This window comes from Formica exsecta, unplaced genomic scaffold (assembly GCF_003651465.1).
Source record: "Formica exsecta isolate Colony F162 unplaced genomic scaffold, ASM365146v1 scaffold72, whole genome shotgun sequence".
Classification (NCBI taxonomy): Eukaryota; Metazoa; Arthropoda; class Insecta; order Hymenoptera; family Formicidae; genus Formica; species Formica exsecta.
The window spans coordinates 2492490-2512134 of NW_021853485.1; the positions used below are offsets into that span (position 1 = coordinate 2492490).

Below are 19645 nucleotides of genomic sequence, written 5' to 3' on the forward strand. Positions count from 1 at the left end.
GCACTGCGTCGTGTCTTAATTAAATATAATTAGATATAAAAAATAAAGAATTGAAATTTTATTTGTTAATTAAAAGCTAGAAGACTGGACAGCCTCGTTGATTACGCTCAACATTCTTTTTCGATAGAATTTTTTCTCTCGTAATATAAACCTTCCTGAATCGCTCTATTCATTGTATGCCAGATATAACGCGAAGATATCAAAACTATCCGTAAGAGAATACGTATAGTGTCATTGAGACGCGCGATAAGACTTACCTAATGTGACCACTGTCACCGCTACTGCTTTGTCTGCTGTGTTGGCTATGCGAATTCAAAGAACCGTAGCCGGACCCTTTGCTAAGCTGGCTGGTATTGCTGCTGTTGCGTGAGTGACCCGATTCCGTGTGCGTTTCCACGAGAGTTTCCACCGGAATTACTGAGGGTACGATCTCGCCAATAGTCATCGGGTCGTACGTCTCCGTGCCGCTAAGAAGTTCTAAATCACATACAAATTATTTAAAAGATTTTTCCCTTTGCTCTCTCTTCAAAATTACTCATTTCAGAGTCTATATAATCTCTTTAGCGTTTTATAAAACCATATATAAATGTGCTCTTGTATGTGTGTATCAATTATGATTCAAAATTTTATAAATAATTTATATATAGATGATATAAAAAAGAAACGGGCAAAGTACCGGAGGCGAAGAGTGCGGGCCTTTTTTTGGGAAGACTACCGAAACCGCTACTGGCGCTAGCTATACTTCCCGCCAGCGAGCCGGTAGACACGTAATCCTCTCGATTAGTACATCTCTCGGATGCTGTCACTTCATCACCGGTAACGCCAGGTACACCTTGCACCCCGGGCACTGCTAGCTGCGTCTGCTTTAATGACGGGGAAGGGCTGGGGAATATAATAATCGATCGGTTAACCAAAGGATTCTGTACGACGAATGAAACAAGAGAAATCAAAGGCGTGTAATAAGATATCGTTATAGTACAAATAACTAATACATAGAAACGTACAATTTGCTTTCACGCAGTATAGAAAAAAAGCAGAAGATACGTTACAAATTTTTTTGTAAGATGCTATTATTTAGATATTAATTTACTAGATTAGCGGCTTAATTAAAAAAAAAAAAAAATGGTTTAATTTAAAAAGTTTCGTGTCACTTAAATCTGTTTAACAATACTTCAAATATGTTGTAATGGCATTATTTATAAGAGTGAAAATAATAGTTTGCGGGTACATATTTCTGTTATAACAGAGATCTTCAAAGAACTCTTTGAGGCAATAATCTTCGCGTAAGGTTCAAAAATGTTAGCTAAGCTGCTGCTTCAGATAGACAAATTGCGTCTTACACTTTAAACAGAATATCTCCGGAGAGCATGTTCATCTTGATGGCTACGCGCAGCATGGAGTTATCCTGACGATGTCGCGCGTCGTATCCCTCCAGAAGGCATCTTCTTCGGCAGAGACCAGCTCCTGCGAATTCGGCCAGGTTCAAATCGGTGAAACCCAATTTCTGGAAGGATCTGCCCCCTTTCAATTCCTGCAATGTAAAAAAAAATTAATGAAAAATAATAGCGTTTAATTATTTTTCTAAAAACATTTTTGTGATAAAACACAGTGCTTCTGAATAAGAGCACAATCTTAATTAATTCTAAAAAATACAAGTACCGATAAATTCAAATAATCTTGATCCAAATGCTTCAAATCAAGGGAATTTCATATTCGTATTTGTTCGAATTAGCGAAGTAATGAAATTATTCAAATATTCGAAGTTCTCATTCGTCTCTCTCTGTATATAACGTTTCATTTTAATACAATTTTATATATAAAACGGCACACAAAAAAAATGTGAAATTATATTATTTCGCAGCGCGTCGGCTCCTACACTGTCAAATTTTGTACGTACAAGAGAGCAGATAAAAAGTAAAATGTTGGAAAATAAAAGTTGGAAACAGTCCATATCTCTCTCTTCAGACTGTACTCCCAGCGCGGAGTTGCTCATCTATTCAGCTCAAACAGAAAGTAAGTTTGCTCTCACCTTTCTCACGGATATCCTTAAAATGCATGGATCTAGCACGCCTGTGGACGCATTGGCGCTCATCTTGCATAAAAACTCGAACTTCGCATTCCACCTCACTGTATGCTCCTGCACTTCCTCTCTGCAAAGATAGAAAACATTTCGGATGAAACTTGAGATTGATATCTGGGCATGCTACTTTGTATATTGCGCCAGAGATAATACTTTCACTATTGCTTAAAGCTTAAAGTATACTAATTACTAAGGGTACATTCAATATCTTAGATTTTTAATTGAAAAAGGTGATTATAAAAACTGATTGATATATTCTGTCCCAAATTTTAAAAAATGCAGTGCAATCTTGTTTTATAATTTTATATTAATTATTTTTATTAATTAGTTTTATATTAATTATTTTAACACTCATTATGTCAAAAATATCATTATCTAACTTCTTATAATCTTCTTTAAATACCTTAATATTTAAGTTTCAACATAAATTGTTATAAATAATTTGTTAATTTAAAGTTTCTCTCTCTCTCTCTCTCGATTTAAAATTGTGACTAAAATTCCTTCTATATATACCATCAAAATAAAAATTAAAAGTTCTTCACAACCTTCGATCTATTTTGCCAGTAAAGCGTCACTGAGAAAAAATAAATTATGCATTCGAATAAAAAAATCTATCGCTAAAAGGAAACGCATTCTATGGAACAGCTCGTACATACTTGAGAGAGAGAAAATGCATTCTAGGATAACCCGTGTACTTAAGGAAAATGCAAAGTAACGTTCGAAAGCATAAAAGATCGAGGAGTCTGTGCTTCACTAGCGCGACTAGAGTATAGAAATGACGCTTCGAAAATTTTTATCGTCGAAATAAAATCACACAATTTATATCCGACGATTCTCCATCATTTTTAATAACGCTTCGCATTTCCTGAGGATGCGTAGGCTGCGACTTCCGTGTGGCGACGCATTTCACGCAAAGTATGTGCGCACAGTACAAAGAAGGAGAGAGAAAAAGAGAGAGAACTTCCTGGGAAGACGTATATATACCGTCTAATGCAAATGAAGGCAAATTGGCGCGTATGCATAATGCCGCACGATCAGCATTTCAGTCGGTGTTGGGAACACGAGAACGTCCATGAATCATGATCCAAAATGACACCGCGGAGCCCTTGACCGATATATCTTATTAATGAAACGGGAAGATTAATATTCGAGTTCGGGTTTTACTTCCGATAAGAGTACTTCCGGCGCGCTTCCATCGGGGAATCCGGTGAACAGGTTGATGGTACATAGAATCAATAACAATTTCAACAGAGGGATTTGCTGTGGGACAAGTTGCTCAAATTTCGTCAACTAATTGGAACCGCAGTTACAATTTTGATTCGCAGCACATGTCAGGGAGCAGGTAACATTATTATTATTGATCTCGGTTTACGAATGAAATTGTGTACAATTGACATTTTGTCGTTGACACACGCATTTGATTATGTGTTTGATGACGTAGAAACTTCAATTGCATACAAGTCACTGATATATATGTAAATAATTCCTTCGTATCGTGATATGCGCGATGTGCAAAGTTTATATATTATTATTGATATTATTACTGATTTAAGCATCCTACTGTCCTTGACTGTACATAATAAATTATTAATAAGTAATGCTATATCTGCATAGTATGTACAAATATGCACAAATAATTTGACGGTCCAACAAAAAATAATAAAATAATTCGACGATAAATTGCACATTATATTTAATCGTGTAACTATAATGTATAAACACTCTCACAATTGATAGCTACGTGTAGGAGGACTACTGGAAAATTTTGCAAAATTCGCGACCGTGAAATTTATGATAATATATTCAAATAAATCGCCCCGTTATAATCTATCCTCTCTCCTCGATATATCATTCCTCTTCACTTGTCCTATGGATATCTAAATGAGCGAGCATAAAGAGAGCGAGATCGAGGCGGAGGTCGATATTGACTCATGGCGTACCGAATAATGCGTGATGACATGAGTTTAAAATAAACCAACATGCACAACGCCCATCATTCCTGTGGCGCCCACGTAGCCCTGAAGAGCTACCTTATCGTAAATATCATCGCAATCCCTTCTTATCGTTACAAAAGGGTCGGAATATCGATAGTTAATGTCAGTAGGTGGCAATCAGAAAAAAAGAAAGGAAACGGATATACGTATATCAGACTAATGGAAATTGCAAATAATCTCGAAGAAATATAATGAACAATTCGAAAAGAAAAAAAATATTATCTTTTTTTTTGTAAATAGTCGCTGTTACGAGAAGCTAAAAATATCTTCGTAACTGACGTCAATTAAGCGTTTTATAGGTGCGCGTGTAGCAGTACGTTTTAATTTACAGGATCAGTGTTTTACATTGCAAACGATTTAAACAGAAATATAAGTATTTGGCATCCTACTACATTTTTTTTTTTAAATAAATCATATATACTCTGTGTATGTATATGAAAAATAAAATATATATTTTAAGAGAAAAATAAAATGTATTTTAGCTAATAAAAAATAAAATATATTTGATATAGAAAAGAGAGAGAACTAGCAATATTAAAAATGAAATAATTAATAACACTTCACACGATGAACGATAATTGGCGTAGATTATATCGCTTACAGGCTTACACAATTCATAATGATATTACGCGGTTTAGCAAATTTGCTATATTTGTAATATTATTTGAGTGTGTCAATCAATATTAGACGTTGCTCAACAATTTCTATTGGGATGAAAATTCAATGCGATCTGTATTTCAAGATAAACGAATATTTCAAAGCGTAAGGTATGAACGAGAGAGAGAGAGAGAGAGAGAGAGAGAGAGAGATAGCAAAATGCTTTGAACTTAAAGGATAACAATACAAGGTAACACAGAAGAACAACCTTCATTTTCCACAATGTTAGTCGAGTTACTCAACTTGAAGTATTTGTATAAAGAAGAGCATATAAAAGTGACATATGACATAGCACAATGACGTATCTTGATAACAGCTGATAAAGAATTATATGAGCATAAAAGCGTATATTGTTTGCACGTGTCAGTACTTGACTTTGCAACAAATGTTATACAATATAAAATTATATATATAATAGATTATGTAAAATATATAATGTAAAAAATTTTGATTAGATAAATATAAAAAAAATACATATATAAAAATGTAAAAGATAAAAAGAAAAAATACTTTATTGCTTAAAATTATAAAATTGTATTTTTATGAGAGTACTTTTAAGTTATAATATTCTTAGATATACGTACAAGATGTCCCAAATCATTGGATATTCCCTTAAAAGTAGCCAATTTAAAAATAATTTTTCTTTAGCGAAAATGTTAAGAATTAATAATTTCTAAATATAAGTGATTATATAAAAAAAAAGGAATGCTTTTAGCAAATTAAACTTTGTGGAATATAAAAAGTTAACAAGATTATATCCCGCAATTAATTTCTTAGATGGAATTTACTTTAATAAAATTTTAATTTAAAGTCTAGTTACAAAGGTATATGATGAAAGAAATTAGAAACTTACAAGAAATCATGATCTTTTTTTTCCACATTTCCTTTGACCTCGACATTTTTGATAAAAACAAAAAATTGTCTCCAAATTAGCTAAAAAATCTACTGTTAAATGAACATCCGGTGGTTTTAGGATACCCGATATATACAATGATTGTTCAAAAACTTAAGAAGTGCAATTTATACTCAATCAAGTAAATAAAGCTATTTATAATTAAATGTAAATTGCTGTACGCAAAATATTTCAAATTGACATATTAAAAAAAAAACTGGCGTTAACTACATTTCTTGGTAACTTTTTAATTTATCTGCTTAAATAATCTGACAATATCAAACTACAAATAAAATTTTTATTAAAATCTTGACACATCTGAAACAATACAATTATTAATTTCTCGATATTGAAATAATTATTATTCCTTTCATCGTTTAGTATTTCCTATTAAAAGGAAAGCGGAGAACAATGTCCAATGCATCGTAGAAAGTTATAATGATCCTGAAAAATAAATGATGCAGCCGCACAGGAAAACGACGAGATAGCCGAGCCTGAATTAGGACAGTAGGTTAAGAGAACTGGTTGCACAATATCAAACGTCATTACGAGATAAGAGCGATAAGTAAATGTATCAGAATGTGTTGCTTGATTGAGAAGAAGAGCGAGAGAGAGAAAGAGAGAGAGGTTAAAATCTATTTTTGGCACGATAAAATTCCCGTACACGAAGGAAACGGAAATTGGTTTTACGATCCTTTTCGGAAATCCGCAGATTCGAGGAAAAATCATTCCTCCCAATAGCCATCGTTCACGTAGAAAATCCGATCGAATTTATTTCGTTGGAAAGTCGACTTATCAATATACGCTCCGCACGTAATCCGGTTTGGGCCGCGCTGATTTTTATCGTAGTAACACTCGGCGGTCTACAGGGTGTTTTAAAACTGCTGATACTCATTCGGGGATCATCGTAAATTAGAGCTCATCCGTGTTCGATAAATAGATGTAACGTGTCTCAAAACTATTAATGCGTTACTTTCATTTGTGGAATGGCAATTTATTAGCTATTTATATCGTGTCTCATTTCGTGAATTTCTATTTTGAATGTTATTCATTCATTAATTCAATCTGCTATGCAATGGTATCTTCTCAAAGTGTCCGATGAATTGAATCGTAATTCGCATTTAAATGAAATTGTCACATTCTTGTGCGACAGCGAATCTCTCGCAGCATCGGATCGTGCCAGAGGAGAGCCCGAGATGAGCCATCGCGATCTTCGTCCAAGCATTCGTCAGGGAGAACGTGACGAGATAGCGAGTCGCCGGATTACGAAATAAGAAAATATTCAGCCGCTTCTGTGTGTCTGCCGAGTATCGATGCAACGAGAATTTCACACTTCCTTCTCGCTCAGTCGAAGCTCTCCTGCTCGAGGTGTATTGTCCTCTCGCGAATGAAAAGAGGATCATAGCCGCTCGGACTTGTCGAACGCAGCATTACGTGCCTGTAAAGACCCTCCCTCCTCCCCGCCCTCTCCCCTTTCCCTTCTGCTCATAATTCCGTAATGTTTCCAATTCCAGAGGCTTAACGGTGTCACTCGTCGCGTCGGCCACGTGACAACGTCGACGTTTCGCGGATTTACCAATTCCAATTCCGACAGCAGTTGGATGTAAAACACGCATAAACACGAATGGAATATTTGTGATTAAATCTCTCATAAGTAATACGCTGAAGGTTTGTAAAAGTAAAATTTACGATATCGAACAAGGATACCAGAACAGTGATATTAATAACAAGAAAAATTTAATTTAATTTTGTATTAATTTTCATAATATATTATCGATTCACTGCAATGTGTTATATCAGTCGTAAATAAAAAAGGATGAGACTGACCTTTGAACGTGCAAGATTGTAAGATTACATACGTCACGCGCGATAGTCGAGAACTATCATTTCTTTACTACTATATCCGCGAGTAAAATAACATGAACGATACACCTAATATAAAATAAAGTTAGATCGAACATTAGATAGAACATTATATTGAACATTATACGCAAGGTGTGACGGAAACGTGCATAAAGATAATAATTAAGATTCCATTCCGTATTGATCGCCCAAGAAATCGGTTCAGAAATGTGAAGAAAAAAACGTGGCGTCCGTAATAATGAATTACCGGTCGTTTTTATCTCGACGAACAAAACATGACGTAAATGCGCCAGACATCGTGAGCGAAAGTAAAGCTATAACCAAACCAGGGATTCCAGCAACTTCCCGTTGAATTCCGATATTCACGAGCGGAATGCAACGGGAATGGTACTGGCGAATAAATCGCGCGGCGTCAGAAAATACGCTTTAATGAAACGATTCTGAATGACAACCAATAATTTCGCCGGCGATTGTGAATCGCGCGGAATCGAGAAAAAAACGTCCGAATAAAGTCGCGTTGGATGCTTAACACATTGTGTGCTGCCGCGAAATATTCGTAAAATTATTCTTAAAGATCCCGTCCTCTCTGGACGAGCACCAACGTAAAAATTCATCTTCGCGTATATAGTTTATTATCGCGAGCAAGCATTAGCGAAATTGCATCTGTTCGTGAGTGCATCCCAGGAAAGTATATCGACACGCGAATTCTTGTAGCAGTATGCTCTCGCAAAAAGTACGGTGATCTAACAATAAGAATTGGAAAACATTGTTTTCTTCTCTCATCTTTGTACAGACTTTGCTAAGTGATAATACTTGGGAAAGAATTAAATAATACCATGGGAAAGAATTAAAATATTAGTCATACACAGTATGCTCTCGCAAAAAGTACGGTGATCTAAGAATTGGAAAACATTGTTTTCTTCTCTCATCTTTGTACAGACTTTGCTAAGTGATAATACTTGGGAAAGAATTAAATAATACCATGGGAAAGAATTAAAATATTAGTCATACAAGAAAAAAAGTAAAAATTATGATCTTAAGTATAAAATAAACACAAGAATAGATGGAAAAAAAGATTAGAATCTCTGCAGTCTACCTATTGAAATAAAACATAGAAAAATGTCATATTCGAATTTTCATGATATTTTTATCATTTTAAATAATACCTTTATTTAATAAAAAAGAATAATAGTTGAAGAACAAATGTAATTATATGATCGACATGACTTTAACTACTACCGTGATATCTCACTTGATAACTCGATTAGCTATCAGATTCCAGTATCTAATATCTCGGTACGTAACTAATTTAGTAACTATTCGTACGTCTAATCCATGTAATACGCCGCGATAACAGTTAAAGATTAATTGCCGTAATCTCGACGCTGACCGAAGTCGAGTTCCGATCAAAGTCCCGATAGAATTTCGTATCTCATCAAGAATTCTCCTCGCCGTTCTTTCATTTGTTCTCTCGCCGATCCATTATCATTTTATACATTCGGGCCGGAACTGATATCTGCGGATTCCCTCCGGAAGAGCCGACGCGCGTTCGGTGCTCGCGGTGCTCATTATCCGACCATTATCTCGATAGAGAATTTCATTAACCGTACGTAACAGGGACGCTATCGTTACGGGTGGTCCGTTCCAAAGGGAGAAGGAGAGGGAAGCGGGGACGCAACGATGGACACCAGTCAATACTTGAGCGACAACGTGGGCGTCGCGGCGCCGGAATCGTGCTTGGGGTTGCCAAAGTTTGATGGGAGCAAACGCCACGAGCCAATTACCATGGAGAATCGGGTTTTTTGCGACAAAGCTCGTGCTTGAAATACGACATCGAATAACAAGGAATTTAGCAGTCGGATTTCCGTTCCCGAATAAGCTTATTTTTTTTTTATTTATTTATTTATTTTTTACGACTTGGAAACGTCTCCTCGTTTCACTGACGCATTCATCTCACCGTCAACTCTTCGTCTGAAATCGCAAATAACGGCGATTGTAAAGTATTCGTTGTATTAAAACAATTTCTGAGATCAATCGTGATTATAATTGAATCGATAATTTTTGAGAATTTATAGATTTCTCTGCGAAAATATTCGTAACCGAGGATCAATTAATATATATATATTATTAATTTTTTTCATCAACCTCCGTGCCTTTTAAAATACTTCATATTTTTACAGAGTTCGAAAAATTCGCGAGACTTTGAAATTAATGTTGCGATACATTTTGTATCTCTTTGAAAATACGAAGATAAATCTACTGCGGAAATCTACGTGTTCATCAAGTTTCTTGAATTAATGATCGTCCTCGTATCTTATTAATGCAGATAGTCATTATAGATTCGGGCTGCTGTTCCATAGCAACAAACATAAAACAAAACAAACACGTTCCTCATTTACGTGTTTTTTCGCATAAAAAAAAAGTCTATCGATCGATCAATGTAAGCACATGTTTGTTCAAGTGATTATGATACCAGGAAGAGACTTGCTAATGAAGCAGTTGTGTGCCCATTTGCTTTGTCACGAAGGTTGAAAGTCAAGACTTTTACATTTTACATTCAGCGAAAGTTCGGTGCGCCTGCCTATTCCTACTTTCGTGGCATAAATTAGCACTTATAATCGAGAATCCGCCGTCTGCTCCGTTCCTGCCTCATATTTTTCAAAAATAAGGAATTTATGGAATATTTTCATACATCTATAGATTTACATATGAGTTACGAAAACGTCGGAGAGATATACAGCATTTATACTAATGACGTAAAGTAATACAATAAGATGAAAAACAAATTTTATTATTATTTCATCTTCATTCTCTTTTTGGCCCTTTCATTGTTCTGCTACTATTATACTTGTAAAGAAAAATAAACCATAACGACTTCGTACATATGAATAAATATCAAATTCTTTTAACAAAACGCTTTTGTGTTTTTATCGTGCTAAAAATGTTTTTCTCATAAAGTTGGTTTTAATCTCCATAATAAACCGCCATTGACTCAAGTGATTTAAGATCTTCGACGAATATTCTCGTGAGAAGCTCGCATGACGTATGGTCGCTCGGAGCTGAGAGCCTGGTGACTGGCTTTAAATAGCAAATTAACGCGAGAAAGAGAGAAAAAAAAAATGATTTGCGAGACAAGAATCTTTAGCAGGTTTTATCGTTGCCCGTATGCAGCTTAATTATCTCCGACTCTATGCATCATTGGATTCGTCAGTTAATCGAGCTGGTGCAACCAGACTCGAATTGCAGAATTATTCGATCCGCGAGAACGTCGGGCGAACATTTAATTCAGCCTCTCCGTCGTGTAATTTGATCGTTGATCCTACATATACATATATAAGGCAGCCGCGCGATACGCCCGGTATTGTGTCGGGTGTCAACAGGTCGATCACCCTATTATGTTCGCTGATTTCTATTAGCCGGATATTGTTCAGCACAATTTTTAACACGTATTTCCGCACGATGTAACATTTTTTTCTTTTTTCTTTTTTTTACATTAAAATATTAAAAATGTAAAGAGGCAATATCTTCACCGTAATTGCGTGTATTGTATCACTATATGTGTAAGTTCCGGGTTTTGCGAACTATGCGAACGCGCATGCAAATGTGCACACATATATCTGCGTGACAAAACAAGTTTTCCGAGTTTTATATTGATATTTTTGCATAACTGATTCTAATCAAATAATTTGTAGATAATTTTATTAAATTAAGAAGACATAATGTGTGTAAATTATCTTTGTAGAATCGATTATTAGTTACGTAAATATATATTAAATTTACAATTTTCGATGCAGCTAATTAATTATTGCGATAAAATCTGTCTCATCGTTGTAGATGATAAATGAAGATGTAGAGACTAAAATAATCGGTTATTTTTCATTGTCATCTCAAATAACTTTCTTAAGCAAAACAAAAATATGGTTTTGCTGAAATCTATTTTCCGCCAAGAGAATCTAAGAAGAATCGTGAAAAAAGAGCAGAAAACGGAACAAAATCAGCAATATCAGGAATGAAAGATCACCATTGCAGTATAGTCGGTTTAAGCGAGTCGTTCTGTCTGCTCCAAATACGCCAATGCTTGGTGTAGTGCAAACCTGCGGACTCAATTCGACTCTGAAAAGGCGAAAACGCTGTCTAGTACATATACCGTGCGTATATTAGAATCGATGATAATAACGCGCGAATTTTTTTCAACTGATCTCAAATCCGAATATTCATCACATGCTATGGAATTTTAAAGGAGATCGCTTGCCAGAAATTGGGAACAAATCCGTAAAATTAAAAATTTGTACAGAAAATTTTCTGAATTTAGAGATTTGGAGAGTGTGACACTTATGTGTGTGTGTATTTTTCGGTGTTTCTTATATTAATTTTATCCAATAAGAAAATGTGGTAATTTTAAAATCCCTAATCCTTTCGAAAGACTCTTTCTATTTACGTGTAATTTTCCTTTTATTTATAAGTATTTTCCTTTTTATTCATATATATGTAAATTTTCTATTTTTCTATGGAATTTAGTTTGAAATATTTTTCAAACTATTGATGTTGAAAAATAGCATGTAAAACAACATGTATTAATTAGATTTCTCTAATGATTTTACCAATATTAAAAGATATTAATTTTTGTGTAACCAAATTCTCTTTTTAACGAAGATTGAATTTATGAATTATATCATTCAATAATTCTTTTTTTAAATTCTTTTTGATAACGTTAAATATTACTTTTTAGTTAGATATCACATTTTTATTTTTAAATGTAAAATAATTCTTTCTTTACGCTTATTTATGCCTCGGAACTGCAACAACAATTATCTTTCTTTAAAAATTTAAATTACAGATAAGATTAACTTAGAATATACACATATGTAAAACATATAAGTAAACGTAAATGAAAATATTCTCCAAAGTATAAAATTTATAAAGTGAAATTTAAGTTGAATTATGTACGATGCTTTTACAAAGAGAGTCGTGAGTTTTCTCACTGTTATACTAACGCAACCGAGTTAGTTTTCCAAGATAACAAACTTGAAAGTTTCGGTGTCTCCCATCTACATTGCGATTAGGCATTATCCATAAAGTTCTATTAAACTCGCTATGAACCTCGTTTCGCTTTGACCTTTGCACAATCAGATTCATACGTGCGGCAAGCTACGGCGTGTTAGAATATAAATTGCTTGTATCGTAATTAGTGCTTCAGGATATGAAGAGACAAACTGATAACACAGTTATGATAGATATGTGCGTGCGTATCTGAAACTAATTTCGCTGTTATTAGTATTAGTACTGTGAGAGCTTTGACGTCTCATCGAGAATAAACGCGTAAAAAAAATCGGAAAAGATTTAAAAAAAAAACATACTTAAAAACAGAAGATTAATCCTTATCGAAAACATTTGTTGAGAACAATCGCTTTATTCCAAGATGGCAAATACCTGAATTTGCATATTATTTGTTTTAGTTACAAATGTAAAATTTTTAAAAATTTGGTATATATATATATGTTCAAAGTCATTTGGAAAACCGATCGGGTAATATATAAGTCCTAACTATTTCACTATTTTTTTCCCCGTTTAATAATTAGTATGATATTTAATAGTGCGATTAAGACGAGCACTTATATAGGGCAATTTTCTGAAGGCCGAGTAAAATCGTCATTAATATCGTGGAGTAATAGCTTGTAACATACCATGTAACGCGAAAACTGTTAACTGTTGTCGATATAAATATGATATAAATTATAATATAATATATATTAATTATGATATGATGCAAATTATCGACACCCTAAACAATTATATTTTAGAATCAATCCACCTAATATATAAAGTTAAACATCCATAATAATTTTCTTAAACATATATAGGGATCTTCTCTCAAAAATCTGTGTTCAGTTTCTATACTTTTACATTTTTAATAGCGGTTTTGACAAAAATAAAATCAAAAGCATGAGAATTGCTGCAGACATTTTGTTACGTATATAATTTTCAGAGATAATATAACTAAAATTTTATAGTATTTTTAAAATTAAATAGTATTGTCTTTATTCATCGTTCAAAGAGTTTCCAGCACAATTGATCTCTTTTTATATATTAACGTTAATTCATTTACTCGTTAGTTAGAATTAGAATACGCAATCATTATATATATTACGTATTGCTTCAATTGATTAATCGCGCGACATTACGCCGAGATCACACATCCATAAAACGTAACGCGTCACCCACATAACTCTCACCCTCGACACCCGGTATGGGTCTGTAGAAACACGAATGTGACTATAACAGTTGCATTAGCCTTGGGCAAGGCTGTTTCAAGGCTGTCGGGATTGTGTGTCATTTGCGGCTTTGCAATGCGGACTGCATATAAGTAAGGAGAGTAGAGTCTCGTGAGGTGACATGCGTGTTGCGTACAATTTAATGAAAGATTCTAAATTTAATTAAAACGAGAAGTTATTACACGTATATAAAATTGAAATAGAAAGCGCGTATAAATGTTAAGAAAAATTAATTTTTAAATAAATAATAAAATTGTCTCTTTCTCTCGCGCGTTATATCTGAACATAACAAATGCCGAATATTGCTTGAATACGCTATTTTCCTATGTGCTTTGACCTTTTCGTGTTTATCGCGGTAAATCAGACCGCGAAACTGAACTGTCCGCTAAAGACTTGTATAAATAACGTAAGCTGGTATTTGGGGTTTCTATTCCTTACAGGATGGTACAAAAGTACAAATCGTTAACTATTCTTGATAACTCGATCGAATCAACGAATTTTTTTCACATCATGTTATTTGTGTCGCGTGTTATCTCACATTTCAGTTTAAACTTATCTATTGAATGTATTTGAAAGAGAATTACGAAGAGGAAGAGCGAGTAATACGTGTGGAATAAGCTTGAGAACCAATATAAAACGGTCCAATCGACCTGTAGACAGATCGATCGTCGGATTCTTCAACGTCAAATCAACAGCTATATTTGGCTCACCTTGCACGTGAATCGCCGAGAATACCGCTTACGGAGAATTACCACATACGACATTGATGTGTAATGTACGTTAAAGAAGCGAGTACCAAAATATCCTGTTTAGCTAGCGATAATTGCAGTGTGCCAATATACTTATAAAATATTTTCCTCCACATTTCACCTTGAATGTGACGTAATGACAGGAAGAAATTAATAGTAGCTATATTATATTTAAAAGTATGATTCTTACTCTCCTTGAAGAAACGGAAATTTGGAACAATTATATTTTATACACAAAGCACTTAAAATATACAATTTTATTAATTTTATAGCGTATTTTTTCTCTATTTCTCTGTTACATCATTGCTTTCATACTATGCCTCCCTTCACAACTACTAATATAAAAAAAAAAAAATCTCGTTTTGAATGTAAGTAACGCGAATGTAAAAAGGATGGCAAGATATTCATGGTTTGCCATCGCTAACTATTCTATCGCAAAATCTGTTACAATCTCCGTTATACGGACGTTAAACGGTATCAGGAGGCATTTCAAGATAAACAGCAGCTTGTTTGCATGGTAATAAAACTATTAAGCGTAGTTACACGTTACCGAAGCGGAACTAATGTCGCGCGAAGTATTTCGAGCTTGTCCAAAGTTCAAACAAGACTTGGACGGGAATCTGCGACGCAAAGTAATGCAAAGGCGAGCTTTGACTTTGGTGGACAATGGTAGCTGGCCGCTCGATTCGAGGATAAAGCGAGCGATGTTCTCGACAACTCGACAAATTATCGCGAATCCAGGGAATGCCTTTCAATCGTGCTTTTCTCTTCCTCGTCACCGTAACAACGCGATCGACGAGCGACGTGTTCCTCGAAGAAAACCGTTCCGTAACTGAAGGATAATGCGCTGTAACTGTAAACGAGCCACCCTAACGCATCGAGAATTCACCACGATGAGTTTCTCATTTTTATCTTCGCCTCGACTTGGATTGTGCATTGAATTTTAATCGCCACTTAACAACGTGATATTGTCGCATTAGTGACATTTAATGCCGTGGAATGTAGAATTACGTCAAATGAGGAAAGCGAACGAAATGTCTTGTCAATTCTTTTTTTAATTCGTAAAATATTAGCATGCAAAAATTTCGTGTTTCTCAAAAATGCGATCTAATTACTATTTTATTCACCAATAAAGTAGTCATTGTTTTATTATAGTTCAATGTAAAATCTAAAATTGATAAAAATAATGCATATATTGTATATGTATTATAAATATTATATCGAACGTCTTATTTTATAGGTATTATTATTATTTTAAAATTCCTTTTTCTTGTCATTATTTAATCTATATATTTGACTTTTTTAAATATCAAATAGAGAAAGAAGACCTCATCGAAGAGATAAAGATATATCCAATTAGATTGTTTTATAAATTACGTAATAAAAATTCTACTGACTTTTACTCTTGATATGTCACATACAACTAAATACATTCCAGAATACTTTTTTTACTTGTATGATAAACTTTTTATCGCTACAGAAGTTGTCCGGTTTCTACCACGAAATCTCTCAAGATAATTTTTCTACAAAACAAGCGACTCTCTCGCATCGTATTTCGCGAAGTGCCTGTCAAGCGGCAGAAGTTAATTGTTTGTACAGACGTCGCAGGTTCGCGGATCCTGCCGATTTAAAAAGGGCAGAAGAGAACAAGATGTGAAGGAGGAACAATAATGCTCTAGTATAACGCCAGTGACATCAGCTAATAATAAACGAGGCTTATTCTCGGTGATGCACCTCGAGCGCGCGAGAAAACCTCCGCGAGAAGAGCCGCAAAATTTTCAAGATTAATCGAGGGAGATGCGACAACTGGCCGTGAACTTTGGCCTTCCTTGCGCATCATCCGCGACTGACATCGTTATGCCATTTCGCATAATAGCTCCTCGCGATCGAGAATGCGCTGCCAAGGCACGTGCGTTGCTGGAACGATCGAGACTGATCGGGAATCCACTTACGGCGATGATGCCAATCGACGTGTTTAACGCCCGCGTGTGATATCATGGCGCGTGATATTATCGTGTTTATCGTGATTTTTACGACTTATACAAGAGATACTCCATCCGTGACTAATTTGTCGATGTATTATCTGATCAACTTAAGATCGATTTTTATTTTCATCTGCAAATATCTTTATTACTGATTGTTTCATCATTAAAATACGAGTAATCCGTCAAGATAATGCTCGTTCGAAATTAATTTCGGAGAAACAAGATTGTATTATCGGCTCTTATCTATCTGCAAAATCCCTTTCAACTCCCAAATTTTATTCATTAACATTAAAACAGATATCATTATTTGATATCTGTAATCCAGAAGATTACTAATTCCAGGACATGGCATATATGTTCTGAGAATTCTTCGATATATATAGTTCGCTTTGAAATTCTGCGGTTGAAAATTAAAAATGGAAGTAAGCAAACGTAGCCCTCTGTCCGCAAATATCCCTTCGCAAGCGAGTATGCATTATACATGCACATATACAAACAATTTAGAATTATGTTTGCTAAATTATATTAATCCTTGTTGGAGAACAGAACAGATTTCATCATTCGGGAAAAATTTGATTATAATCGCTTAAAACTCCATGATTCGTCATCCGTAAAGTAGATAAATCATCGTAATAATGTAAGCAAATCATATTACAAAGAAAGGCGCGAGAGAGAGAGAGAGAGAGAGAGAGAGAGAGAGAGAGAGAGAGAGAGAGTTCACGCCTCTGGTAGCAAATGTTCACTCGGTAGCAAAACTTCGTTTGCTTCTCGTGACCGAATTCCTGCACGCAATTTCAACGTAAACATTCGACTCGCAAACATCGTCAGAAGGAAGTGGAATCGTTTTAGAACGGGCCCGTTTAAATATGCATAAGAGTGCTAAGACGGTATAGAATTGCTTACGGTTCTCGTTCAAAAGCGACGATGATTATGCAATAACGGTAATATTCGAAAATGTTTATTCGAATATAGTCATAGGTGTAGCCAAGTTGTTGTCCAAATATATTATGCGTAAAGTGCGAACTATCAAGTGCTGTTCGCCGTTGCGCTCTAATCCGGTACGACCAGTTTTTTATCTTATTTCGAGTCACATGATCGCGATTAATGAGGTTGCACTCCGATTAAATATTCCAGCTCAAGGCAAAACCAGACGCACAGGACCATAACTTAGTCATGCCGAAATATTTCAACGTCTTTGATCGTAAAATTAATTCAATTACCTAACGTCTTATTATATATAATGATATAACAATTTACTAATAATAATACTAAGAATAACCATATGATTTTATTATTATATTCTCGCTAAAATAAAATGTGAGATCAATACTTCTAAAAATATTATAGCTTTAATAATTTACATATTTTACCAATTAAGTGGGAATACTGGCAGATAAGAGCCAAGGCGCGGATATTGGTGCGCGAACTTATTATTGTTAAATTTTATTAACAAATGTGTGCATTAAAAATGAACTTAAATTTAACAATAATAAATTCGCGCATCAATATCCGCGTCCTGGCTCTTATCTTCCGGTATTCACACTTAATTGTTTGTATTCCGAGCCTATTGCTATTATTATTACATATTTTAGTTTGATTAAAATTTGTAATCTTCTTTTTAACAAAATTTTTCTTAAAATTCTATAATTAACATATATATTCTCTTTCTAGTATAAATATAAAACAACTATATACACACAAATAATTTGTAAAATATTGCTAAGATATTATCACCTTTTATAAAAAATTGCTTTTATTTAAATATACATATTATTTATTAAAGTAACAGTAGAAAATTTACAAGACTGTGTATATATTCGCGCGAGCGAAGCAAAGTGCTTCGTTTTAATTACGGTTCTAAATTCAAATCGAACGAAATCGCGAGTTATCTCGCTCTCTCGATTCAATTTATGCGGAAAAGCAGACGCGGGTGGTGAAACGCTCAAAGAAGCATGATTGGCGATTCAACGTGAAGAAGTCTTAACGGAAGGTACAAAATATCCGCGCGAATTACCGATAATTAAGAGTGTAAAGTTTCAATTAACGCGAGAAGTTATTTACTCCTTCGTCACACAAACACTATCCGCGAAAAGAATCCACAATTGATTAACTGCCTTTTTATCACGTCGCATTAAAGTCATGTAATACAATCTAATCTTACAGATATTTGATCATTATTAAATTAAAAACTTTTCTTCAATATTGTTTTATGCGCTTTAATAAACCAAGATAAATTTATGCTATAAATTAATTACACAAATTAATAATATTTTGTGTGAGAAGGAAAAAATAATATTTTCATGAAGCCTACAACAAATTCTATCTGTACAAAATAATTTCCAAAGCAGAATAAATTTCCTTTCTTAAAAGAAGGAAATTCCTGTCCTTTAAAGAAGATAAAACGGAGATAAAGTGCTCGCGAGACCTTCTATTTATATATCTAAAAAAGAATTTCACCAACAATATAATTTATGGAATTAAATAACATCATAATTCAGATAGTTTAAAAAGCTGGATAATGAAACTTGCTTTTGTATGTGTGTGTCTGTGAGATAACATTTATACAGATTTTATCATTGATTCTATTTTTATCTTTTTTACAAATACATTTTAAATTATAGTTTCAAAATAGTGTAAGAAATAATATCTGTGTGATATAAATAATTTTATCTATATGCTAATTATTAAAAATCAATATCTCCCATTCTTAAATAGAACGAAAGATATTGAGAAATAAAATTGAAATAATCGAATGTAAACGATCCGAGTGAAAAGAATTAAACCTTGCAACTTTGTTCAAGAACATAGGAACCTAATAATATACATGAGCGATCATTGCGACGTGTTCAATCGAATCGTACGTGAAAGGAAATCGACCGTTACAAGGGCTACAAAAGGGCCGCATGAAAACCTAAACGTGTGCTCTTGGTACCATTTCCGGTAGCGATAGTGGTGAGTAACATGTACGATTACTGTGCTAAATTTAAATGCTAATTAACTTCCGAGCATTCGTGGATAAAAGCGCAAACTATCGCTTTGAAGTAAGTTTTTATTAATTAATTGATCATTCTTTGAAGTAAGGAACTTTATTTGAAAATTATATGCAGATTTTTTGATCATATATGCATATATATAAACAGTTATATATATATA

General features: G+C 34.1%; 1 protein-coding gene across 6 annotated transcripts in view; it reads right to left on the bottom strand.

Moving 5' to 3' along the window:
• LOC115243295 (protein FAM102A) overlaps positions 1-19645 on the bottom strand; it is a 70731-nt gene that overhangs the window by 14596 nt on the left and 36490 nt on the right. For all 6 annotated transcript variants that reach the window (XM_029820141.1, XM_029820142.1, XM_029820143.1 and 3 more), the window contains exons 4-7: positions 2030-2150; positions 1341-1531; positions 677-882; positions 258-477 (exon numbers count right to left, since the gene is read on the bottom strand). In XM_029820141.1, the coding sequence (XP_029676001.1) occupies positions 258-477; positions 677-882; positions 1341-1531; positions 2030-2150 (738 nt within the window). The remainder of the gene's footprint in view (positions 1-257; positions 478-676; positions 883-1340; positions 1532-2029; positions 2151-19645) is intronic.